This window comes from Lipomyces tetrasporus, assembly GCF_029532465.1.
Source record: "Lipomyces tetrasporus strain NRRL Y-64009 chromosome Unknown POJ06scaffold_13, whole genome shotgun sequence".
NCBI lineage: Eukaryota > Fungi > Ascomycota > Lipomycetes > Lipomycetales > Lipomycetaceae > Lipomyces > Lipomyces tetrasporus.
The window spans coordinates 756,511-778,320 of record NW_026611608.1 but is presented as its reverse complement, the minus strand read 5'-3'; the positions used below and the strand labels follow the sequence as shown (position 1 = coordinate 778,320).

The 21,810-nt window shown below is 47.9% G+C and overlaps 9 protein-coding genes across 9 annotated transcripts; 4 read left to right on the top strand and 5 right to left on the bottom strand.

Annotated features, from left to right (window-relative positions):
• Positions 1-325: 325 nt before the first annotated feature.
• On the top strand, positions 326-2,472 carry POJ06DRAFT_46048 (cytochrome P450). The gene is made up of 4 exons (XM_056191074.1): positions 326-843; positions 893-1,577; positions 1,627-1,836; positions 1,888-2,472. Exons 1-4 carry the CDS (start codon positions 517-519, stop codon positions 2,268-2,270), a joined length of 1,605 nt encoding a protein of 534 aa, XP_056040342.1. The 5' UTR covers positions 326-516; the 3' UTR covers positions 2,271-2,472.
• A 764-nt stretch (positions 2,473-3,236) lies between these two features.
• Positions 3,237-5,944, top strand: POJ06DRAFT_263671 (uncharacterized protein). The gene is made up of 3 exons (XM_056188917.1): positions 3,237-4,357; positions 4,404-5,156; positions 5,210-5,944. The coding sequence occupies exons 1-3, from the start codon at positions 3,431-3,433 to the stop codon at positions 5,891-5,893; spliced, it is 2,364 nt and encodes a 787-aa protein (XP_056040341.1). The 5' UTR covers positions 3,237-3,430; the 3' UTR covers positions 5,894-5,944.
• Positions 5,945-7,435, bottom strand: POJ06DRAFT_263664 (ras family-domain-containing protein). Its single transcript, XM_056188916.1, has 8 exons — positions 7,179-7,435; positions 7,015-7,040; positions 6,898-6,956; positions 6,812-6,841; positions 6,722-6,757; positions 6,575-6,668; positions 6,245-6,520; positions 5,945-6,195 (listed from the first exon to the last, which is right to left on the bottom strand). Exons 1-8 carry the CDS (start codon positions 7,220-7,222, stop codon positions 6,134-6,136), a joined length of 627 nt encoding a protein of 208 aa, XP_056040340.1. The 5' UTR covers positions 7,223-7,435; the 3' UTR covers positions 5,945-6,133.
• On the top strand, positions 7,426-8,663 carry POJ06DRAFT_263660 (uncharacterized protein). The gene has a single exon (XM_056188915.1). It carries the CDS (start codon positions 7,757-7,759, stop codon positions 8,534-8,536), a length of 780 nt encoding a protein of 259 aa, XP_056040339.1. The 5' UTR covers positions 7,426-7,756; the 3' UTR covers positions 8,537-8,663.
• A 557-nt stretch (positions 8,664-9,220) lies between these two features.
• On the bottom strand, positions 9,221-13,601 carry POJ06DRAFT_263659 (uncharacterized protein). The gene is made up of 5 exons (XM_056188914.1): positions 13,318-13,601; positions 12,806-13,240; positions 9,896-12,752; positions 9,694-9,826; positions 9,221-9,638 (listed from the first exon to the last, which is right to left on the bottom strand). The coding sequence occupies exons 1-5, from the start codon at positions 13,464-13,466 to the stop codon at positions 9,457-9,459; spliced, it is 3,756 nt and encodes a 1,251-aa protein (XP_056040338.1). The 5' UTR covers positions 13,467-13,601; the 3' UTR covers positions 9,221-9,456.
• Positions 13,602-16,793: 3,192 nt separating this feature from the next.
• Positions 16,794-17,649, bottom strand: POJ06DRAFT_263654 (mitochondrial ribosomal protein L31-domain-containing protein). The gene is made up of 3 exons (XM_056188913.1): positions 17,338-17,649; positions 17,002-17,231; positions 16,794-16,949 (listed from the first exon to the last, which is right to left on the bottom strand). Exons 1-3 carry the CDS (start codon positions 17,385-17,387, stop codon positions 16,897-16,899), a joined length of 333 nt encoding a protein of 110 aa, XP_056040337.1. The 5' UTR covers positions 17,388-17,649; the 3' UTR covers positions 16,794-16,896.
• Positions 17,650-17,681: 32 nt separating this feature from the next.
• POJ06DRAFT_297780 (uncharacterized protein) lies at positions 17,682-19,847 on the bottom strand. Its single transcript, XM_056190627.1, has 2 exons — positions 19,642-19,847; positions 17,682-19,497 (listed from the first exon to the last, which is right to left on the bottom strand). The coding sequence occupies exon 2, from the start codon at positions 19,441-19,443 to the stop codon at positions 18,031-18,033; it is 1,413 nt and encodes a 470-aa protein (XP_056040336.1). The 5' UTR covers positions 19,444-19,497; positions 19,642-19,847; the 3' UTR covers positions 17,682-18,030.
• A 30-nt stretch (positions 19,848-19,877) lies between these two features.
• POJ06DRAFT_45901 (uncharacterized protein) lies at positions 19,878-20,696 on the top strand. Its single transcript, XM_056191073.1, has 2 exons — positions 19,878-20,226; positions 20,283-20,696. The coding sequence occupies exons 1-2, from the start codon at positions 20,133-20,135 to the stop codon at positions 20,660-20,662; spliced, it is 474 nt and encodes a 157-aa protein (XP_056040335.1). The 5' UTR covers positions 19,878-20,132; the 3' UTR covers positions 20,663-20,696.
• Positions 20,697-20,745: 49 nt separating this feature from the next.
• On the bottom strand, positions 20,746-21,645 carry POJ06DRAFT_241512 (uncharacterized protein; the record flags this gene model as incomplete). Its single annotated transcript, XM_056186140.1, has 1 exon — positions 20,746-21,645. The coding sequence occupies one exon, from the start codon at positions 21,643-21,645 to the stop codon at positions 20,746-20,748; it is 900 nt and encodes a 299-aa protein (XP_056040334.1).
• Positions 21,646-21,810: the final 165 nt, after the last annotated feature.

The window sequence follows — 21,810 nt, the reverse complement described above, 5'->3', positions numbered from 1 at the left end:
AAAAGCGGATATGAATGTTCTATCAGTCTATAACTTAGTGTGTGACCTGTCATATAGAAATTCAGGGGCTAACTCTAAACCCATCCGATAGCGGGCTCTGTGGCAACTGGCCAAGATAACCGGTTCTATTCAATATTCTGTCATTTTATTCTGTAGAATAATAGGCAATGATAATTAATAATCCGCTGACTTCGTAAGGCTGGGATAAATTTCTCCAACCCTAGTTTTTCAATCTTCGTGTTCGTATTTCGCCGCACGAACATGGTACAACAAACTCGTATAGTAAATGAGCGTACCAGCTGACGTCTTAATATCCCCAACTTGAGCGTCTGACATGACGCCCCAGTATCCATCTTCTGCTAGCAGCATTACCATCAGTTGGAGCTCAGGAATTCATAGATGCCCATAGGTCTGTCACCGGCTGCTCACCGTCGTATCTGCTGCTGAGACTTCGCGAAAACCACGACCATCTATCCCACATTCAGTTGTAACACCGACAACAAGATAGGACTCGCAATGGTATCGTTAGCAGTTATTGCATTGTCATGGCTCACACTCCTTATTGCGATTAACAAATACATCTACCAAATCCCTACTATACTCTTCTATGCACTCCTACTACTTGGAATATCGGCAAGAAGGTTATACTATTGGCAAATCCACCCGTTTTATTTCTCGAAGCTGCGCAACTTACCACAACCATCCGCCAACCCGCATTGGCTTTGGGGCCACTTTGCTCACTCATCAGAGGATGGGCGGCATACACTAGACTGGTGTGAGGAGCACGAGAATGCTGATATTATCCGCGCGCTGGGCATGCTTAACACCGAGCGTATTATCCCAGTAAGTTTGCCCCTGCTTAAGAAGCACATGGCGCCTAATATTTGTCTAGGCATCACCGCGAGCGGTACTTGAAATTTTACAGACCCAATCGTACACGTTTATCAAGCCGCCTTTCATTGCGCGATCACTAAATGGCGTTCTTGGAAATGGAATTTTGTTCTCAGAAGGGGACGTGCATAAACATCAACGAAAACTTCTCATGCCCGCGTTCGCGTACTCACACGTCAAGTCACTTGCGCCAGTCTTCCTTGACGAGTCGGCTCGATTGGTTAAAGTTTTAGGTCAGAAAGTTGCGGATAGTAAGACTAGTTCTGGTGGAACGCCAGAAATTGAAGTCGCCAAGATGCTCAGCTCACTTACCCTCGACATTATCTATCGCGCTGGTTTGGGCATTCAATTCAATGCGCTTGAAACTCCTGAAAATGAGCTTGCGATGGCATACGATCGAGCGTTTAATCCGAAAGGCAATAGTAGCAAGATATTCTTCTTGCTGCAGAGCTTGATTCCAGGGTTTAGGTTTATTCCAATCGAGAGAAACTTGACACTATGGCGGGCGAGACAGACAATTAACAAGTTTGCCTCTGACGCTATTTCTGCGAAAATGACAAAGTATGAAGACGCAAGGGCTGAGAAAACTGCACGGGCTGAAGAGGATGTTGATATTTTGAGTGTCATGATTGAGGAGGGAAATGGAGAATGGACAGTACAGGGGATGATGGATCAACTGCTTACTTGTATGTATATTTTGGTAGCAATCTCAAAGGTGCGTGCTAATTTTATTAGTTTTGGTTGCAGGACATGAGACTACTGCCTCTGCTGCAACCCTGGCTTTGTACCATTTGTCGCTACACCAGGATATCCAGGATAAGCTTCGCGAGGAGCTACACACGCAGTTCCCGGGAGGCTATGACAGTATCAAGACATACGATGATATAGAATCCTTGAAGTATCTGAACAATGTTGTCCGAGAAGTTCTCAGGTTCCAACCTCCAGGTGAGTCGGATGTCGTCTATATTCTGGGCCATACATGCTGATGATATTCAGTTGTTGGAACAATTCGAATGGCAAAGGAGGACACCTACGTTACCGACCAATTCATTCCAAAGGGGACTCTAGTGACCGTCTCGATAGCTGCACTCAACAAGTCGCGAAAACTCTGGGGTGACGATGCCCGCGAGTTCAACCCCGACAGATGGAATGGCCGGCAGGCGCAGAACACTATGGCCTTCCTTACTTTCTTGCAGGGCCCCCGGTCATGTATTGGCAGGAGATTTGCAGAGGTCGAGTTTAAATCCATCTTGCTGTCGCTGATTGGAAATTTCAAGTTTAACTTGAAAGAGGGTAGAACAGTGGAGTTCAGAACATCACTTACATATAAACCTCGCGGTGGTCTGCCGTTGGAGATTACTTGTCTTGCTGGATGGTAATTGGCCTGTATCGAAATTTCAAGTATACAGTACGGATGCGCTTTGGAAATATTTGCAAAGAGTTTAGTATTTGTAATTGCACTGCTGGTTCGGTGTATTCGCCGCTGGTTGTAGGTCGTGCGGCCGAATGATTTACAACGGCGGTTATAGAAGCGTTTAGCTATGGGACCAACGTTCCTCAAGTACAGACATCTACTTGCAACATGAAAAATGTTCTGGTTAACAGTTCTCTTCCTTTCAGTCTCGGTGCATCATCTCCGGCATTGTAGCGGTGGGAGTTCGACTTCCAACTCGATCCCTTGGGTGAACTGCATTGTTAGATATCAACTCAAGAATCTCAGCATCTGTTTGCGGACAGCCTTCTCAGCGTAACTCTTCGAAAGTTCGAAGCCTTCACTTAATTTTCACAACAAGAAGACGTAGGGGAGCGCGCATAATGCGGTGTCCTTCCTGTCGTTCCTGCAAGGACCGCGATCGTGTATCGGGAAACGATTCGCAGAGATGGAATTTAAATACCTACTGATTGGTCTGATTGGGCACCTGAAGTTTGAATTGAAGGATGGATACCAAGTCCAGTTTCGGACTCGGACTACATTGGAATTGCGGGTGGGCTGCCGCTCAAGATTACGCAGCTGGACAACTGGTAAAGCGTACCATTGAAGCTCGCTCATTTGCCTCTAGTTTCGCGTCCCTGCTCATGATTACGTTGTCTGCTAATAGATATGGCGCCAGCCTCATTAGTCATTATTAGTTACTGTATATAGTAATAGTGGTGCAGAAATGTCAAACAGTTTGATTTAATTTGAGGCGGTCCTGACATACGCACTTTTACGGCCGCATCGACTGTACCAATTGCGTTAAGCTTACAGATGCAAACTCCTGAGCCGCACCCCACAACCGTCTCCCCATTTCGTGCTACTGTCAGTTCCACAGCCAGCCACCCAACCCCATTTCCACGCAAGCCGAAGAGCAGTGAAACATGCTCCGACGCAATACAGGCTGTTGCATGAGTCTGCATGTGGCAGCGACAGGGTCTAGTGACCGGGGTCGGCCAACAAATGGAAAAGACTCAAAATGTTTCGCGGCGGCTCAGAAGTCATATATTTCCATTACTCTTGCAATGATTTCCAAAAGGCTCCCAAGATTTGGAAAGCTGAAAGATGGCACCTCGTCGATACTGGGATGGCTTGGTGAATACACTATCCTTCTATCCTCCAAACACCCCTCCGCCTGCGTTCTCGTCAACACAGCCCGGGCAGCCTCAACTGCCGGACTTTCCTATCCTGCCACTATCACTTCAGCCAGTAGGTTGGGTAGATCTTCATCCAAGAGACTTCCCGCCAGATCCACCGCCTGGCTTTCCAAACAACAATGGCCTGACACCTTACCTAACCGCACGAAGTCGATTATCACAGGTCTGGATCAACAGATGGACAATTATCTGCGTTCTTGTGCTTGCCAAACTCCTCCTGTCCAGTAACTCTCTCAACAGCGGTCTCGAATCAGCGCGCTCGGGAGCCTACACCGCGTGCGAGAAGGTCGAAGTTGCCGGCAGTGCTCTAGTTTCTGTGCCGTACTACATGTCCGGCGGCACGAACGAGCTTCTCGCAATGGGTGTCGAAGCCAGCGTCGACGCTTTGATTGCGACATTGGACCTGCTGATTGTCGGCATTGAAGAGATTGTGGTGTTTGTGGTGAATTTAGTCACTGGGACGTACGTGTGTTTAATCACAATGGCTGTCACTGGAAGCGTTAGCACGGTATTGAACGGCACGGAGGCGATAATCAGCTGGGTTAACGAAACAATCGGCGCGCTGGGACAAGAGATCAATTCCGAAATTGACTCATTCAATAGTGCGCTTGCAAACGTTCAAGTGGCTGTTGAAAAGATCGGGGACTTCTTCACTGGCTCGACCGCGCTCGATTGGCCGACACTCTCGATTCCGGAGATTAGCGAGTTGGAGAATTTGTCAATTCCGTCGTCTATTAATGAGAAACTTGCGGAATTGGAGGCGAATTTGCCGGATTTTGCGGATGTTCAGAACGCAACTTCGAATGCTATTCGATATCCATTCGAGATTTTGCGGGTGCGTTCCCCGTTACAATTATTGCTTGAAAGGCTAACGCATGTAGAATGTTATCAATTCTTCGTTTTCGGACTATACGTTCAATAGGTCGCTTCTCCCTGTTCCAAGCAGAGACACATTAACGTTTTGTTCCGATGACCCCGCGATCCAGACCTTCTTCGACGACCTTACATCGCTCGTTCACACGCTCGTTAAAGTGGCAATAATAGTTCTGGCGGTCTTGGCGATTCTGGCAATGCTACCAATGGGGTACCTCGAAATTCGTCAGTGGCGACGGCTTCGACAACGCGTATACATTCTTACACAATCGCTTCGACGGACTGACAAACATCTCGATCCCATCGATAGCTTCAGCGTCGCTACGTCTCCCCTGAGCGCGTATTTCGGACTATATATCACGCGCCCAATAAGTTCCTTGAAGAACAAAGTCATCGTGCGCTGGTTGATTGCGTACGTCACATACCCGCCAGCACTTCTTGTGCTTAGTCTTGGTGTCGCAAGTCTTGCAGCAGCAGTAGCGCAGCTCTATATCCTTCACCAAATCCAATCAAAGACCCCTGCGCTAGCATCGACCGTCGGGCAATTGACCGACGTCGTGGCGACCAAGCTTCAGTCCAAAGCCGTCGAATGGGCGAATGGGACGAACACTGCGTTGGTAAATACCGAGGCGGGCTTGAACGACGATTTGTTTGGCTGGGTGTGGGATGCTACGTCAAGTGTGAATAACACCCTGAATACGTTTGTGGATGATATGACAAGCGCGTTGAATACCGCTTTCGGCGATACTCCGCTCTATACTGTGAGTGTCTGTCTCTACATGTTGGCGAAAGTTAACAGCTCACACTGCTATAGCCGGTTAAAGATGTTCTGGATTGTCTCATCACTTTGAAAGTCAAGGGGATTCAAAACGGGTTAACGTGGGTTCACGATAACGCCTATATATCTCTTCCGCGCGTCAACAGTGACATTATCGGCAGCGTGCTTCTCTCTGCTACGAACTCCACCACAAGCGTAGGCAATTCGACAATGAGGGCTACAAAGTCGTCGCCAAACGCGACGATATCATCGCTCCAGGATTCGGCGCTGACAGACGACGCGATCGCGAGCTTATCTAACGAAACCAGCGCGTCCGTGCTCTCCGCATTGCGGACACTGGAAGACGCGTACAGAAAGGGCATTTCGATAGAGTTATACTTCGCTGGCGGGCTAATCTTACTTTGGTGTCTTGTCGTCTTGCTTGGTGCGCTTCATTGCGCGGCGGTGAAGTATAGCGACTTTAAAGCGTTTCGCAAAGCTAAGGCTGACGAGGAGATTCGGCACGCGCCGCCGGAGGTCGATCCGACTCAATATGAACATGTCGTGGTACCGAGACCGTTAGAGGTTCCAGGACGACGGACACAGACGCCGGAATGGGTACGTGACGTCTTTGCGGAAGGATTGCGGGATGACATGAGAGAGGAACGGGAAACGTGCAGCAAGGATGAGGAGAAATTTGTGGGTAAATGGGACCATTGCGAGAAATCGCGCCATGTGTAGCTCTGTATATAGTTGCTATAGACTAAGGATTAACACGCAGTGAACATAATATACGATTAAATCAAATCTAATAACTAAAAAGCAATACACCGACAACACACGGAACAAAATACAAAAAGTACAATATCACAGCAAACTGAAATTAATTGCACACAGGCACAAAAGTAACGAAAACAACATTTATCCATTCATCATCTCAAAACTTATCGCCACCAGCCTGTCTAAGGTAGCATGATATCTTCAGCAATTACACGATGAGTCGTTTGGCGCCTTCTGGCTCGAGTCAATGTTGACGTCGATCACTTTTCTTGTTAACCTAAATAAACCAGAATAAAACAGATAAAAACTCACTGTTAGTCTGACTCGTTTCTTCCATCGAGTTCTCCATCCCTGGCAATGCCTGTGCGATCCGTCGAAATAGTGTCTTGACGTTATGTCCGGCCTTGGCGCTGGTCTCAATAAACATAACCTTAAACTCTTTTGCTTTCTTCTCGCCTTCTTCGCTGGTAACCTGGCGCTTGTCGTTCAAATCGGTCTTGTTGCCGACTAGCACGATGATCACGTCATTGCCTCGCTCCGCCCGCACGTCGTCTATCCACTTGGATGTGTTTATGAAGGAATTGCGGTCTAATCGCGTCAGTTAATCATGTTTTTTATATTCGATATTTGGACCAGGCGTACTCGTGACGTCGTAGACCACGACTGCGACGGTTGAGTCGCGGATGTAGGACGGGATTAAGCTCCGGAATCGCTCCTGGCCTGCGGTATCCCACAGCTTCGAAACTATATCAGTACTTGCGAGTATTCCGAGGATAAGGATAATAATACCTGTAATCGGACTGTACGATCTTCTAGATACATTGTCTAAACAATTAGCCCAATTGCACGCGATCTATGACAAAATCACCAACCACTCGCCTTTGATAAAAAGTCAATGCCGATTGTAGCCTAATAATAAGTCAATCTTTGTCATCGATACTAATTCCGCGGATTTTGGCACGTACAGCATATTGTGAATCGAACGAATCGTACATAAACCGTGTTATTAATGAAGTCTTGCCAACTGTTTGTTCATCATGTCAATATCGCCCGGCTTAACTATGGGCGGTGAATATGCGTACCGCTTTGTTCTCCCAGAAATACCAGCCTAGTAGAATATTATTAGCCTTGGCTCACTCCCCATGAGCAGGAAGGAAGTCGAGAGACAAGATACACCGCCACATCGCCATCGCATGCTATCCACCTCAAGTGACATGCGCATGCAAAATGTAATAGAATGACTCACTTGTATTTCTTCATAGGATTCGAAAAAGATGCAGGTGCCGCCATCGTGTTGCCGATACTCTAAGTGTAATAGTACAGGATCTGGCAGCCACTACCGAGTTCGTGTGCCGTAATTGAAGTCAAGAAAAAAAGCTGCCGTTTAAGATGTGACTGATGAATGCGCAAGTCCAGCGAAGCTATTTTATGAACCGGTAACAGGTTGCTGAAGATGCGCGTGGCAATTGTTGGTAAACTCAATAACGTTGCCTTCGTGAATGTGCAGCCATCGTGTGGATGCTGACGGAAGTGATGGGGCTTGTGGACATAGTCTGGTTTTGCGCGGCGACAGCGTTGACGAAAATAAAATTTAAGCAGTAACTTACCAGATTCCATGTAGATATTCATTTACATTATGTGAAAATTGTAGAGATCAAAAAAAATTTACCACATGATGTCGCCAATATATTTATTCCACTGTAACTGCAGTTAGTTATGACAATAACTTTCATTCAGTTAGTTATGACAATAACTTTCATTAAATGAATCTACCCTAACCCGACCATCTCGTTAAAAATTCTGCAGATAGATGAGACGGCGTCCATGGCGCCTGAAGATGACCCAAGTCAACCAACAATGGACCAGCCGTCAATGACAGCAACACCGCTGCAATCTTCTTGCGTGACCTGCTTCAAAGAATCGCCAGCCTACAAATGTCCAGCATGTTTAGCGCGGTATTGCAATGTGGAATGTTTCCGCACCCACAAATCGCGGTCAGGATGTCGGGGCATGAAAGATGTTAAGGATGCAGTGTTGAGATATATTCCCCGGACGGAACTGATTGGTAGACGGGGTTATTCCGAGGCAGCTAGATCCGACGCCGTAGTCAGAGAGGGAGATACAGGACAGGAGGAAGAGGAGAGGAGGACGACGCAGATACTGAGGGATCGAGACTATAATTTTCTGAGTTTGATCGAGAGGAGGGTTGGTGTGCAGCGGAATATTGCACAGGATGTGCTAAGGAGAGGAACAGCGAGATCTAGAGGGCGCGGTGGTGGTCGTAGTAGAAGGGGAGGCCGAGGCCGGGGGAGTCGTGGAGGTCGTGGGGTGGCAGAGTTGAGAGCCAACGATGCTGAACCTGTACGCCAATTAAACGAAGATAAAAGTGGCAGTAGTGACGACAGTGATAGCGACAGCTCTAGTGACGCCAGTGACAAATCTAGAAGCGATGAAGGGTCAACGGAGGAAGTTAGCTCAAAGCCGCGTGTACTGCAGTCAGATGCTGAGAACAGCGACGATGACGAGCCGCCAGAGGAGGCGAGCTCCCGTGCGGCGACTGTTGTTGAAGACGCGTTGTCAATAAGTACAGGTGTAGGCGCGTGATCAAGCATTGATTGATCGATTGAAGCATTATATAGGGTATATGGAAATTTTGGATGGCATGTGGTTTGGAGTTAATGATAAGGATTGGGTGCATACTTTGTGAATATAATCGCTGACTACCACTAATGTTTGCGGCCTCGTAGAGTAGACTGTGCAGTTTACTACCTGGTGCTGGATTCGGAACTATCCGGTTTGCAACCCGATACATTCCGAATGGTCGGTACGCGAACTGTGCGGCGTGAGCAGCAGGGTTCGGTCTCATTTCATTTGCGAGCTTGTTGCGGGTTTGGTACAGTATAGGGGTTGTCTAATTCTTGTGCGCTGTCCGCACATGAACCCGGATGCGCAATAGATACCTGTATAAATCTGTTAGGCTTGTGGCTGCCGACTGAGTCGACTGACTCGACTGACTGACTGACAACTTGACTCCTTTCAGCTAAAATATCATTGTGGCATGAATTTACCGATAGCGTGAACGCGGAGGTCGCTGCCGTGCCAAGGGAATAGCGCCCGAGTCTTTCGTTGTCATCTTATATTTGAATTGTCCCGTAATCAAGCACCGCCATCTCGCTATCGCCGGTCAGGACAGACCAGCATCAAGACCAGCATCATATTGTAGTGGCGGTCTCCGCTTACGACGTGCGCAGAAGAGTAGGGTGCGTGCTCTCTCATGATCCATAAAGTTATTACGTCGACGGCCAGTTTGTGAAGTATGTGCGATTCGAGAAATGTTGATACTATGATACATTCACATTAAAATAGTCTTTATAGCATAACGACAAAATTCCTGTAAATCATCACAAGACATAACAAGAAAACAGACAATGACCCAAATACTCCTAATGACTACATATAATTAGCCGCTCTCATTACTACCAAAATATCCTCCATATCCATGCATATTCGTTTATTCAACCGAATTAGTCGGTATGATTATGTAACTGCTCGCCAATAAGATATACTTCATCGCGCAATTTTGTCTTCCAGTTATTCCATACTCTGTACACACCGTACGCGGCGACAAGAGATAGGACAATGAAGAGGACTAGCGGGTACGAGAGCCTGTATATCGTCACGATTGTTTCTTGAGGCGAATTCCGCACTGCTGTTGTTAGCCTTCGCGAACACGGACAAGAAACAAAGACAATGAGACATACAAATGGTGTGCTCAGCAATCCAGCCAAGCGGCACAGGCGTAAGCAACATGGCCGACATACTCCCCGCAATCGGCACAATAAGCGATTTAGTAGCAACCTTAATATTCGGATTGAAATATCCCGACGCAAAGACCTATCCAAAGCCTATTAGCGACCGTCGTCATAATATCAACCACACCTTCCGACGTCGAGTGGAGTTTACCTGTCTATATGCCCGCGCCCATCTCGACTCTCCATCTAAGGTTAACACCTTCCATAGCATCCTAGAATACAACACGCCAAGTGCCCATCCTTGCATAAAATGAATCACCGGTTGATCGGTTGTGAAGTAGAGGTGTAGCGGAATCACGACGTAAAATTCCATAATTAGCGCTAGCAACGCAGGAATGAGGAGCCCGAACGATATCGAGACATAGGAAATCTTGAAAATTTGGTAAAGTAGGGCAATGGTGCCGAAGAGCAGTTGGCTTGGACTGTGGAACACTGTCGACAACCGACGGAGACCGCGACGGATTGCGGCCCTGTTGTCGGCGATGAAACCGCCGAGAATAAACAATGCGCAGAAAATGTAGCCGCCGACGGTAAGGCAGTAGATATCGTTCATCTTCTTCCCATCGGGAAGCATCATTCTGAATATCTTGCGTCCAAGCAATAACGGTCCCACAGTAGCCGTGAGCCCTGTCGCAGCGGCAAACAGCCAAATCCCGAACAGCAGTAATCCGATCCGTGCTCTAAAATGCGGCGGAGTGTAAACAACGACCACATCTCGCAAATCCTCTGGCTGATCAATCTTCCCGTCAATTCTACTGTTTTCCTTGGTCACACGCACAAACTCATGGCGTCCTTTCCGGAGATGTACGCTGTCCGAATTTGGCGCACGCACATAGCCGCCGTCTCTAACGAAAGCCACCTCACCTGGAACCCTATCAATCTCTTCTGTAGACCTGACGACTGTATACGGCATCGAGCTTCTAAACTTCAGCCTTGACATGAATGATCTGTACTGGAACGTTCCTTCTTCATATGGTACCTCAATGTTAAACAAGAACGACGTCAATCTCAGATAGGATGCAGCCTTCGTGAAGAAGAACGACCATGAACGCTTCAGTAGTCCTGACGGTTTGAAGAACCGGAGCACGACTGGTATGAATATGTGATATAGTAGCAGATCGATCGGAAACTCTGCTATCGTATCGCCCCATTCCCAATTAACCGGCAAGACATTGCCACCCACAAGATATCGAAGCGTATACACGACACCGCCTAAGCAAATGCAAATAAGGCTGGAATATATCAGAGCTGAGATTGCAATCTTGCGAAGCTGAGTCAAGACAGGCCTGTCCAGGACGTCCCGGATTGGATGAAAGTTGGGGTCGTTCGGATCGCGGATGAAATAAAGTACTCCAGGGCGAACAATGTCCCTGCACATCGACACGAATAATGCAAAATGAAACATATAACAAGTACCGACGAACCAGTGCAGGAAGGTGCTTGGTAACGGGTGCTTCAAGCTAAATTCCCATCGGCTATGCACACTAACACCGTCGAATAGTGGCATGAAAGATATGTCAAGCAAAATGCCACAGAACAAAGGGAATATGGCTAATTCGATACCGATAATGACAATAACCTTCATAATAGCACCAGCTTGCCTCAAGACATCAACAACAATCCGTTCAAGAGCACGGCCAACCCTATCCCGAGCAAGTCGTTTCGATCGAGACAAATACCAAGCTCCCATGACTGTGAACATAGTATAACCCGCAAAAACGGCCAAAACTCGATCAATTGCCATGACCTTCTCTGGAATCACGCCACCATGCACAAGCTTGATCCATACCGGTCTCGAAAATGCATAGGACACATCAGCAGACACGCTCCCGTTGAATAGAGCCTCGGCGCTATGATATCGCTCTACAAATCTATTCCATGCGTCTGCTGCGATCGCGTCTTCTGGATGCGACTTAAATATCGGAACGGTGGCATAGAAAATGTCAAGCAGAACCGGAGCATGAGACATCAAGTAGATTGTTAATATGAGGATGTTGGCCCCAATGGAAATGAATATATCGACCGTCTGATTTGCCCAAAATGAAATGAATTTCACTGGATAGACACCGAAAAATGTTACTGGATTTGAGAAGACGAGGAGAGCAACTTTTCCTATCAGATACGGAACCCATAATGACACGGCAAGCGTGCCAGTCACTAGTATCGTGGAGAATACGCCGTTCTGAAACAGTACTGGTAATGGCCCTCGCATTCCGATAAGCTCCATGATTCCGTCAAAGTCATCGCCTTCTTCGTCTAACTCGTCTTCGAGGTTTCTCTGCAAGTCGGCATCGCCAAAGCCGTCACGCGCAACCATTTCTTCATTTTGTCCTTCACCATCAGCTTCTCCGAGAATGTTATCCCTAAACCAAGCGCCCAATAGGTCCCAAAACCCGTTATTCTCAACATGCTCCTGTTCTGGTTCAAGTTGGAAATTCTGCTGAACGTTGTTAGCATCATGGTTGTTTGCAGTTTCGTCATAATCATCAAAGAAGTCCTCTTGTCTTCCGTTCACATTAGCGACACCGTGAGGCCGCTGTATGTCTTCATGTCGATGCCCACGCGGCAGATCGCCACGGCCTTCTGCAAGTTCTTCAGCCAACCCATAATATCCATCATAATTCTCTTGTAACTGTTCAACCTCATCAAATTGCTGCCCTAGCCGATCTAACCGCCTGCGTCGGATCTGCTCATGATCATTCTCATTCGGGTCTTCGCGGGGAACCAACGGTATATCTTCCATCTCATGAAAAGGAGCTTCAAATTGACGATTTCCTTCAGGATCTGCATTGGCAATCAGTAACGGAGGTTGGTCTTGATGTTGTGGTTGCAATTGCGGCTCTTGTGCCCGCTGCTCTTGTAGCCGCTCAAGAAATGCCGGAATATCTTGGTCCTGATTAAGCGCTGCATTCTGCAGCACCCACTCCCGTATTAAGAATATTACCACAAATATCAACACCACCAATCCGGTAATGACTTGGCCCTCAAATGTATCAACGAGAATTTTACTACCAATGTTATTAGCTCGAGAACAACACTGAGCAGCTCATATCCCACTTACTTGACTAATGGGTTCGTAGTCAATTCTCCAAAGATAGTATTTTTGGCAGTCGCGTTGGAAATCGTTGTAACAAGCGTTGGAACCGGCGCGGTCTCAGAAATAGCCGCATCTGTAGGTTCGAGAATTCGATTCAACGGAGTTGCTATTGTCTCATTCTGGTTCTGCCCATCAAACATCTCGTCGCTCACCCAGAAGTAAAACCGAACAGCGTATCGGGTGCTCAGCGGTAGCCATCCGAGCCAGACAAAGCATACCATCATCAGTCGAAGGTACAGTATTATCGACGATCGAACATGAGACGCTATTTTTGACAGAAATAGCAGTGGTGGGATATGCGATGGCATGTCCGGCGAGTATAATTTTGTAAATTTGAACGGAGTTTTGCATAGTTCGCAAACTTGCTTCCGTTGCGAGTGTTGTAACCATTCCATTAAACTAAAGATATCCGAATAAGTACTGGTTCGGCAAAGCGCCCAGGTGCCACATCCTACAACGGCATAGAAACGGCTTACCAATCTTGGTGGACATATTTTATACTGCCACTGCATTTGCATGGATGGTATAGAGGCTCGTCCGGCGTCCCCTCGCCCCGACAAATACGGCAAGTGTCGACTTCACGACGACCATGGGGAGCCTCAAGGCCGTCACCAAACGACGACATGTTGGTCGGAAATAACCTCGCAATTATTTCATGCAATCAATCTCATTCAATATGCGCAAATGCAGTGGGTGGAATCGTGTGAGTCAACTATAATCCTTGCTGGTTGCCCAACTTGTTCGAATACCTTGTCGAGATCAATGGCGATTATGAAGCTGAAGTCCTCATTCGGACCGAATTTTGGAAGTATGTGAGCAATTAGGTTAGGGTTCATATGTCATGGAAAAGCTTTGGTGCTGAAATCTACGCAAGGCTAAAATCAACATTGCTCAGTCCCAAAAGTAATTTACTGTCGTCGCTGTGAATTAGGGTTATCTGAATATACGTATTTGGCGAGATTCCCCAATGCTAGTAAACATACGCACATCAAGATCCGGCAGCATGAGAGGTACTTCACTAATTGTCAGATAGAGTTAGCTGACTGTGCATGCGCTAAACTTGTGGATTTTCCTTTGCTGATTTAATGGAGGCGGAAATTACTGTGTCCGCGCGTGAAGAAGAGGGCGTTGCACTTCAGGTTCGTGAAACGCTGCCTGAGATTGAACGGGGGTGTACATTTAAGGATAAAGATGACCTGTTGAACAATATGCGTATTGTGGCATTTGCTCATGGGTTTTTCTACAGAGTGTATGAGCAGAACGCCTTGGAAGAGAATGGGTCGCGGAAAAGTCCCGCTTCGGTTGATCGAATCGTCTTTACATGCTCTACAATAGAGGGCGTAAGTAGCTAGTTTCGCGCCCTGCTTGTCTAAATACTGCGGAGATTGATTTTGAGAATGAATAGGCACCAAATTCTTGTCCATGGACTATGACAGCCACTCCACTGCCACAGTCTCCTGAGAAGTGGACCGTAACCGGTGTCGGAACCACGCACCTGCACGTTATGTTCCCACTTGTAGGCAATTCGCTTCGAAAGTTTCTGCAATTTTCAATGGCAAATAAGTTGCGGTCACAGTCATACAAGAGCAATGATGTGGAAGGCGCGTTCACTTCTGACGTGCGCGAGGGAAACAGAATCGCGATAGGCCCAGACGGCAAGGAATTGGACCGCGACGCAGCTGGTAGGTGAATACTTGACATTGAACAATGGGAATGGGTTGACTGACGAAATTATAGTTAGCGACGCGTCGCGGATTGGACAAAAGCGGTCAGGCGATGCAGACAGGATACTTTATGCAAATATTCCTCGACAGCGCGGACGACCACCAAAGCATCCAAAGCTCCCGCCTGTATACGGTGAGAGCGTACTGCAGTTCGCGCACACATTCGCGCCACCGGTGGGCTCTCAAAATAACACCATAGAAGACCCCTCACCACATACTTCCGATAACGCTTCCGTATCGACCTCTGAGATTCCAGCAGCCCCACCTTCGCAACTCTCCGTCGACGAGCTGAAAGACTTATCCGCTGAATTCAGAATGAGGAGAACACTCTCCGTAAGATCGTTGACGAACCCACTTTCAGGAAATATCAGCGCAGTTTTCGTTGCTTCAGAGCGTCAGACATTGTTTGCCAACAAGTACCGGGAGCTGTTCATTATAGACACGAGATCCACATTCAACATTAGTGATACGGAAGTCGTAGGGCTGAATATAATCGGTATCGATCACGAAATGCGCTCGTTCTCAGTGGGTACAGCTCTCTTTTACAATAACGAACCGCGAAAGCCATATCTTTGGATTCTACGCCAGTTCCGGTCAGTTCTGTTCTCAGGAGCCCGAATCTCAGGTATGAGTCAAGACTTCACAACTCAGGATGAACCAGGCGTCTTTATCACGGATCGCAATGACGATATGCTAGATGCAGTTAGTGAAGTTTTCCCAGAATCTTTATCGCGCATATGCAAGACGCAGATCTACGCCTCTCTAACTGAGTACCTTGCGTCAATACGGTCATTCCTCATCGAGGATAAGATAGCCGAGTTTGAATCAGGAATCTTGGCTTTAGGTTCAACCACAGATAAGAAGGAATATATCAATCAATTACGTTCTCTACGACGAGCATTCAAAGGGTCGGTCCTGTGGAATGAGTTTGCAAGGGAATACATGTCAGGTTTGGAGACAGCGTGGATGGACTTCTTTGATGCGGAACTCAGGACGTTTGGGATGAAAACTACGGCTAGATGTGAAGCGTTTGTAAAGAATCTGCGTCAGAAGTTAGAGGTCGAGTTTACTCTGGAGTCTGACATTAGCAAGCTGCAAAGGGTTCTTAAAGTTATGCATAAAGAGGTGTTCGATATTCCAGATTTTATTGAGCAGGACAATAAGTTGTTGAGATATCGAGCGACGCTGCAAATTCATTACAAGCTGTATCCGGTGAAGTTTCGCGTGTCTCAATTCGCGCTGTTGAAAATGACTGGCGAATTGAGGACTTTGGAAGATGCAGATGGTAACGAGCCAGGTAACATGGACAAAGGGCATTGCAAATGCACCTTACCGGCACAATTCGGTCTTCCATGTTATCATGACTTACAATATCTTGACGAAGTCAATTTAAGTATGATTGACAAACGATGGCACGTTCCCGCGTTCACGGATGCACAGCTACGTCAACAATCTTACACTCCAATTAACAGGAAGAGATTGTTGGCAAACGAGGAGCTTTCGTTGGATAACCAGATTGTGTTTGATCCCACTGCTACTAAAACTGCTCGAAGCGGCACGCCAGTACCTAATACCGCACCTATCCCCGCACTGGCGACCCCCTCTCAGCCGAAGCGCCGAGGACGGCCACCGAAACCACAGACTCAGGCGGCCAGTGTGTCGTTGCCAAGTTCGCTGGCACCACAAGCATCGTCAGCTACAACTACGGAAGCGGTGCAGGCGCGTGCGTCTGCGCCTCCTGTGTCGGCAAACAAGGGTCCAGCGCCAAATTGGCCATTGCCGCCGATGATTGCAGTGACGCCGTCACCAGCACCGGAAGCCTGTAGTCCTACTGCACCTGTCGCCTCAGCTCAACAAGACGCTGAGCCTACCCAATCTGCTAGCGAAGGAACAATGGGAGTATTCCGTAATCCGTCCTTTAAAATAGTTATGGAATCGCCGGCAAAGAAAAGCACCAGGGCATGCTCAAGTTGTGGGTCAATAGAGCATGACTCGCGAATGTGCGGGAAGAGGAAAGAGATCCAGAAGCTAATTTTGTCCTAGTACTGTGTGCTATTGCGTATACAACAATGTGGTTTATTCGGCGCAGGTTGGAATGCTTTGCGGGAAATCTGTAGCATAGACGGGTTTGGAAATTTGTACCATAGCGAGTGTCAGAGATTTAAAATTGGGAACCGAATCAAGGTCGCGAAGTAGCTATTACAGGACGTGTTTGGCATGATTGTAGATTGGTCAATTCTGTAGAGCGTGCTATTATACATGGATATTCATTCTCCCGGGCACCGGGCCCTTATTTACCGATCAATAACTGTACAAATGCGCTGCCAGACCTTAGAAACCTTTCGGATTCGTCCGTATCGATCTCTTGGTCCATTTTGCCACTTCTTCAACTGTTGTTAGCACTAACACAAATTGGCACGGTAGAATCAAACTTACTATGAAGGCCAATTCTGTAACCGGGCGACCGTCGGTGAAAAGTTGTATATTTATCCCGAGGCGGCATGTCGCTCTCCTTTGGCAGTTCGGTTTTTAATCGATCGAGCGTTTTGCATGTGAGGCCCTTTGATTTCAGCCCTTCTTCGACCGTGGCAATTACTTGGTCGACAGCTTGTAGACGTTTCCGCTGCCTGTATTTTTGACCTGCCGACATTCTCCATGGGATTTTCCTGTAGATTACTTGTCAGTAATGGTCATGTGATACGTACTGGATCCTCATTGCGTAAATTCTTCCCACAAGTGAGTTCGTAGTGTCGGCCGGCACTCGATACGTACCAAAGTAGTCCTGAGAAGACAGGATTTGTAGGCTTGAATGGTCCGAACATCACAATTATTAACCTTTACCGCTTCACTGCCGCAATTATTTCCGTGCAGTGTGCAAGTATGGAACTGTATAAGGGGGCAGACGTCGTAGGGGATGATTGCGAAAAAAAATGGCGATTAGATGTGAGTCCGAAATCTCCGGAAGATCTCGCGATAATTTTGTTTCTCCCACTCCTCCGACCCAGCGTGTGAAATAGCGACATGCTAAGTACTTCTGGCCAAAAAACCTCTCCTGCATGGGTATAGCATTTAATCTACCTGTCATGCGGAACTCATGAATGCTAAATTTATTTATTCATTTATTTAACGGACTATGGGGTATAGACACGTAGCAACCCGTCCCCACGAAAGCTCGACTAATTTTTTCAACGAATATCTCACAAAACTCGATCAACTTCCATACTACAATGCCAAAATACGAAAGACCAATGCCGGAGTGAACGTTCAAGAGAGTAAAACAAGCATAAGCCGTACACCGAAAAATTTGCCCAGAACAGTCACTTGATAACTTTTATGATCTCCCACACGAATAACAACTGTTCAAAAACTATAAGAAACCTCTATGTTACTAAAACTCCAACGCCATTTTATTCCATTTCATCATCATCTTTTCAGTTTCGCCGACTCCGAATTCGATGCCCTGAGTCACCTGCCTTGGTGAGAGCCAACGTGCTGTTCCCACACCATCCGCCGCGAAAAACTCAGTCGTTCAGGATTCTCGAAACTCTTGATCTTCTCCACCTGGTACTCCTCGTCTTCACCGAGAACACCGCCTGGCAAACCCATCTCTCCGCTATCGTCATGTAACCGAGAGTCTTTGGACATTCGTCGGATGATACCAGGCTTCGGGTCAATCTCGATAGGAAGACTGGATCCAAACGTAGCAATGCCAGCATCCACAATGTTTCTGTCAAGGTCTTCGTCGAATGATGATAAGTTGGAATCGTTGCTTCTATTCTGATGAGGAATTGGTACGGCAAGCTGGCTCTGTGGGGTTTGCGTGTGGAAAGATGCCGAGTTTCCCATCCAGCCCGATGGCGCAGACGTGATTGTCACTCTCTGGTCATCGTGTTCGCTAAACGGATACTCTGATGACTGTCGCGCAAATGGACCACCAGCAGAGTAAAGATCAGAGAATGACGATACCTTGCCTCCACTACGACGGAATGACGGCCGTTCAACGTTGGTTGAAGCATGTAAAGTCTCGTCCAGTACAAATACATCATCGGACTCGGAATCCGATCGTTCGTCGTGAATGGGAGTGGTGTGACTACTAGTCTGGTGCACTTGTGCTCGTTTATCAAAACCGAGATACGACGAGGGTGCTGAACTGGACATCATAGCCTTGTGATTGTTGAGTCCAAGTGTTTCACCAGGTAGTGAAGGCACTGTCATACCTTCGTCTTCTGGCGTTCGTAAGGACTCTGTCTCGGTGTCCGCGCTCTCGTCACTTGCCACAGCTGGTAATGACGCTCTCTCGATCCTCTTTTCGACGAACTCCTTCTCATCCGTGTCCTCCACAACCGCGTCCGCATGTTCGATCATTTCCTCCTCGGGCTCATCCAAAACATTCACGCTCATGGCTGACAACTTGGACGGCAATTGGAAGTAGTCCACTTCGGTGGTGCCAGATACCACCTGCGGTGACGACTTATCCAAAACGATATCAGCACCTGGACTCACGGGAGGAATCTCCTCCGCAAGCCTGAACATCACCTTCTTCTTGTCACCATTGCGCTGCCGCTTGTTGCTGCCGCCCTTCAAACTGCTCGGAATCGACAACCCGACGAGACTCTGGTCAGACTTCGAACCTTTGGAAGCGATACCTTGCAGTTGCTGTTCTCTAGCGAACGTACGCAGGATCTCATTCTGGAAGAGATTAAACTCGCGTAGCTTGTGCTCCCTGAAGATCTCAATCTCGCGCAATATCAGTTCCCGCCGAGCATCAAGCTTCTGCTGCAACTCCTCTGGTAGCGAATTGACTTGCTCGGCCGACGAGCTGTTCACGGAGGAGGGCGTACTGCCCGCCAGATCCGGCACAGGTCTCGCAGGATCCATCGGCAGCCAAGCTAATTAGATGAGAACGGTCTGTAGCTCTGCCTTTCACGACAGCTATAAAGTATTATCGTTAGTTTCTGATATCATAACTAGAGACTGGACCACGCGAGCGATTACGCAGATCTTGCTAACTGCTATCGGCCGGAGAATTCCGATCTCGCTCAAGACTAAATAACAAAACACTTGACGCTGACGTACCTGGTCAATTGTCCAACACGCGCACGTCTGCTCAGGGACGGCTCAGACCTGTCGCTTGTAAAAGAGCTCAGTCTGCTTGATATGCAAGGACGACTTGTGGAAGCTGTCGCTTCTTCCTCGAGGAAATAAAGCCTGGGACGGAAATTCGCGGGAGGCGGGCACAAGGTGCGTTGGCTGGGCAGCTAATGTGTTGGTAAGATTTGCAAGCCTGCTTGACATTGACAAGCTAAGTGGAGCTCAGGCCGTCGTAGAGTCATCGCTGAAGGTTGTTTGGTACAGGACCCAGCGTTATCATCATCGGCATTAACAACGCCGGCCTCACATATCGCGAATTAGGTCTCAATTCTGTTCGGTAACGAATATTTTTATGGAGTAGCACGTTTAATTTTTCGTTGTCATTGTGTATAGCTGCCATGTCTGTTGGCAGCTAGTTGGCAATTGGTTCCATCCAAGGAGTCACTTCACTCCCCCCGAAGCCGATAACAACGGCTATGGCACGGCCTCGGACTGATGAGGCGGAAGCATTTTACATTGCCGTTTACGAAACTGTTCAGCGAATTCCGCCCGGTAGAGTGACCACTTACGGTGTGTTTGGCGGATTGCAATCGGTTGTTTCTATGGACTGATTGCTGTTTGGTTAGGCCACGTAGCTCGTCTTATCGAGTCCCCGCAGAACTCGCGACAGGTCGGATCCGCCTTGAAGTATCTCCGCCATGCCCCCCCGGCGAATAATGATACATCCGCGGGGCCAGTGGCCGAATCCGATAACAACGCAGATCGAGAAGGGTCGGATTCGCGGGACTTTGCCGACCAATTCAATGGTGAGACGGTGCCCTGGTGGCGGGTTATATCTGCAGATGGCAGAATTGCTTTTCGCGCACGTGGAGCAATGGATGAGCAGAGTGAGCGTCTACGGGCCGAGGGAGTTGATGTCCGAAATGACCCGCACTCGAGGCCGAGAACTATCAACCTCCGCGAATACGGATGGTTTCCTCGTCCAGAGGACGACGATTCGGATTGACCCCTGCATATGCATGGCCAATGGCTTATTGAGCATCTAGACCATTCTAACATTCTATCGATTCAAATTAGACTTGTGAATAACTATATATATGCTCTCTGATACGGATAGTACAGCGGGGGAATATAGTTTGGCTGATAATATCCATACGCTCCCGTACTCCCATACGACGCATAATTGTTCGGATATCCATTTGCATAGCCGCCGTAAGTTCCTGTCTCCGGTTCTCGTCGGTCATAGTGATATTGATGTTGACTTGAGCTCGCAAAGCTGTCGGTTTGAGATGGCCATCCATAGTAAAAATTCAGAGGATAAGAATAACCGTTGTGGATTGAATGTGACGGGGCAACTGGAAAGTAGTAGTATCCTCCTTGACTAGCTTGAGGATGGGTGGATGTTCGTGGTGGAGGCGTCGGCGATTTCGTCTTGCGGCCAGACCGATGGCTCGACGACGGCGGTAGTGGAGTCGAATTCCTATTGCGCTGGAACCGCTCGTCCTGTTTCTCGGACATACTGTCATCAGCATTTTCCCTCTCGTTGGTCGAGCGGGCGCTGTCATTGTCGCTGTCGTCGTTTGGCTCGTTCTCCGGCAAATCATCCTCGCTGTGCTGAGATGCGACAGATCCAACCGTCCCAAGCTGTCCATGTTCATTCTCTTCTGCGCTCTCTGTTACGGTCGGACACTGTTTAGGCTTATTACTTAGCCGTTCTACCAGTCGATGCCACCGTCGTTTTGCAGCCGATATTTGTTCGTCCCATTGTTCGTCATCCTTCGTCACGCCTCCCGATTGAAAGAGGAAGTATCCGCCGACCGCCATTAGCAGAATAAGAAATGCAAATACGACTATTAATCCCTTTGAAAAGCCTGCGGACCCGCCGGGGGGGCCGTGAGGTGCTGCAAAGGACGTCGATGACACTATCGTAACTGTGAAGGTCGACGTTGCGGAAGGCTTATCCTCGGCGCGGCCGTGGATGGTCTGCATCGTACGCTGTGAGATTGCTTGCCATAAGGCAGCCGATGTGTCGATAATTTAGCCTTGAAAAGATCTCGCGGGACGACGGATTTGTTTACACAGAGTCGTGGATGCGGGATCTGTGCGTAGATTTGCAGCAGGTACATATAATAATTACGGGAAACTGGAGTAGTT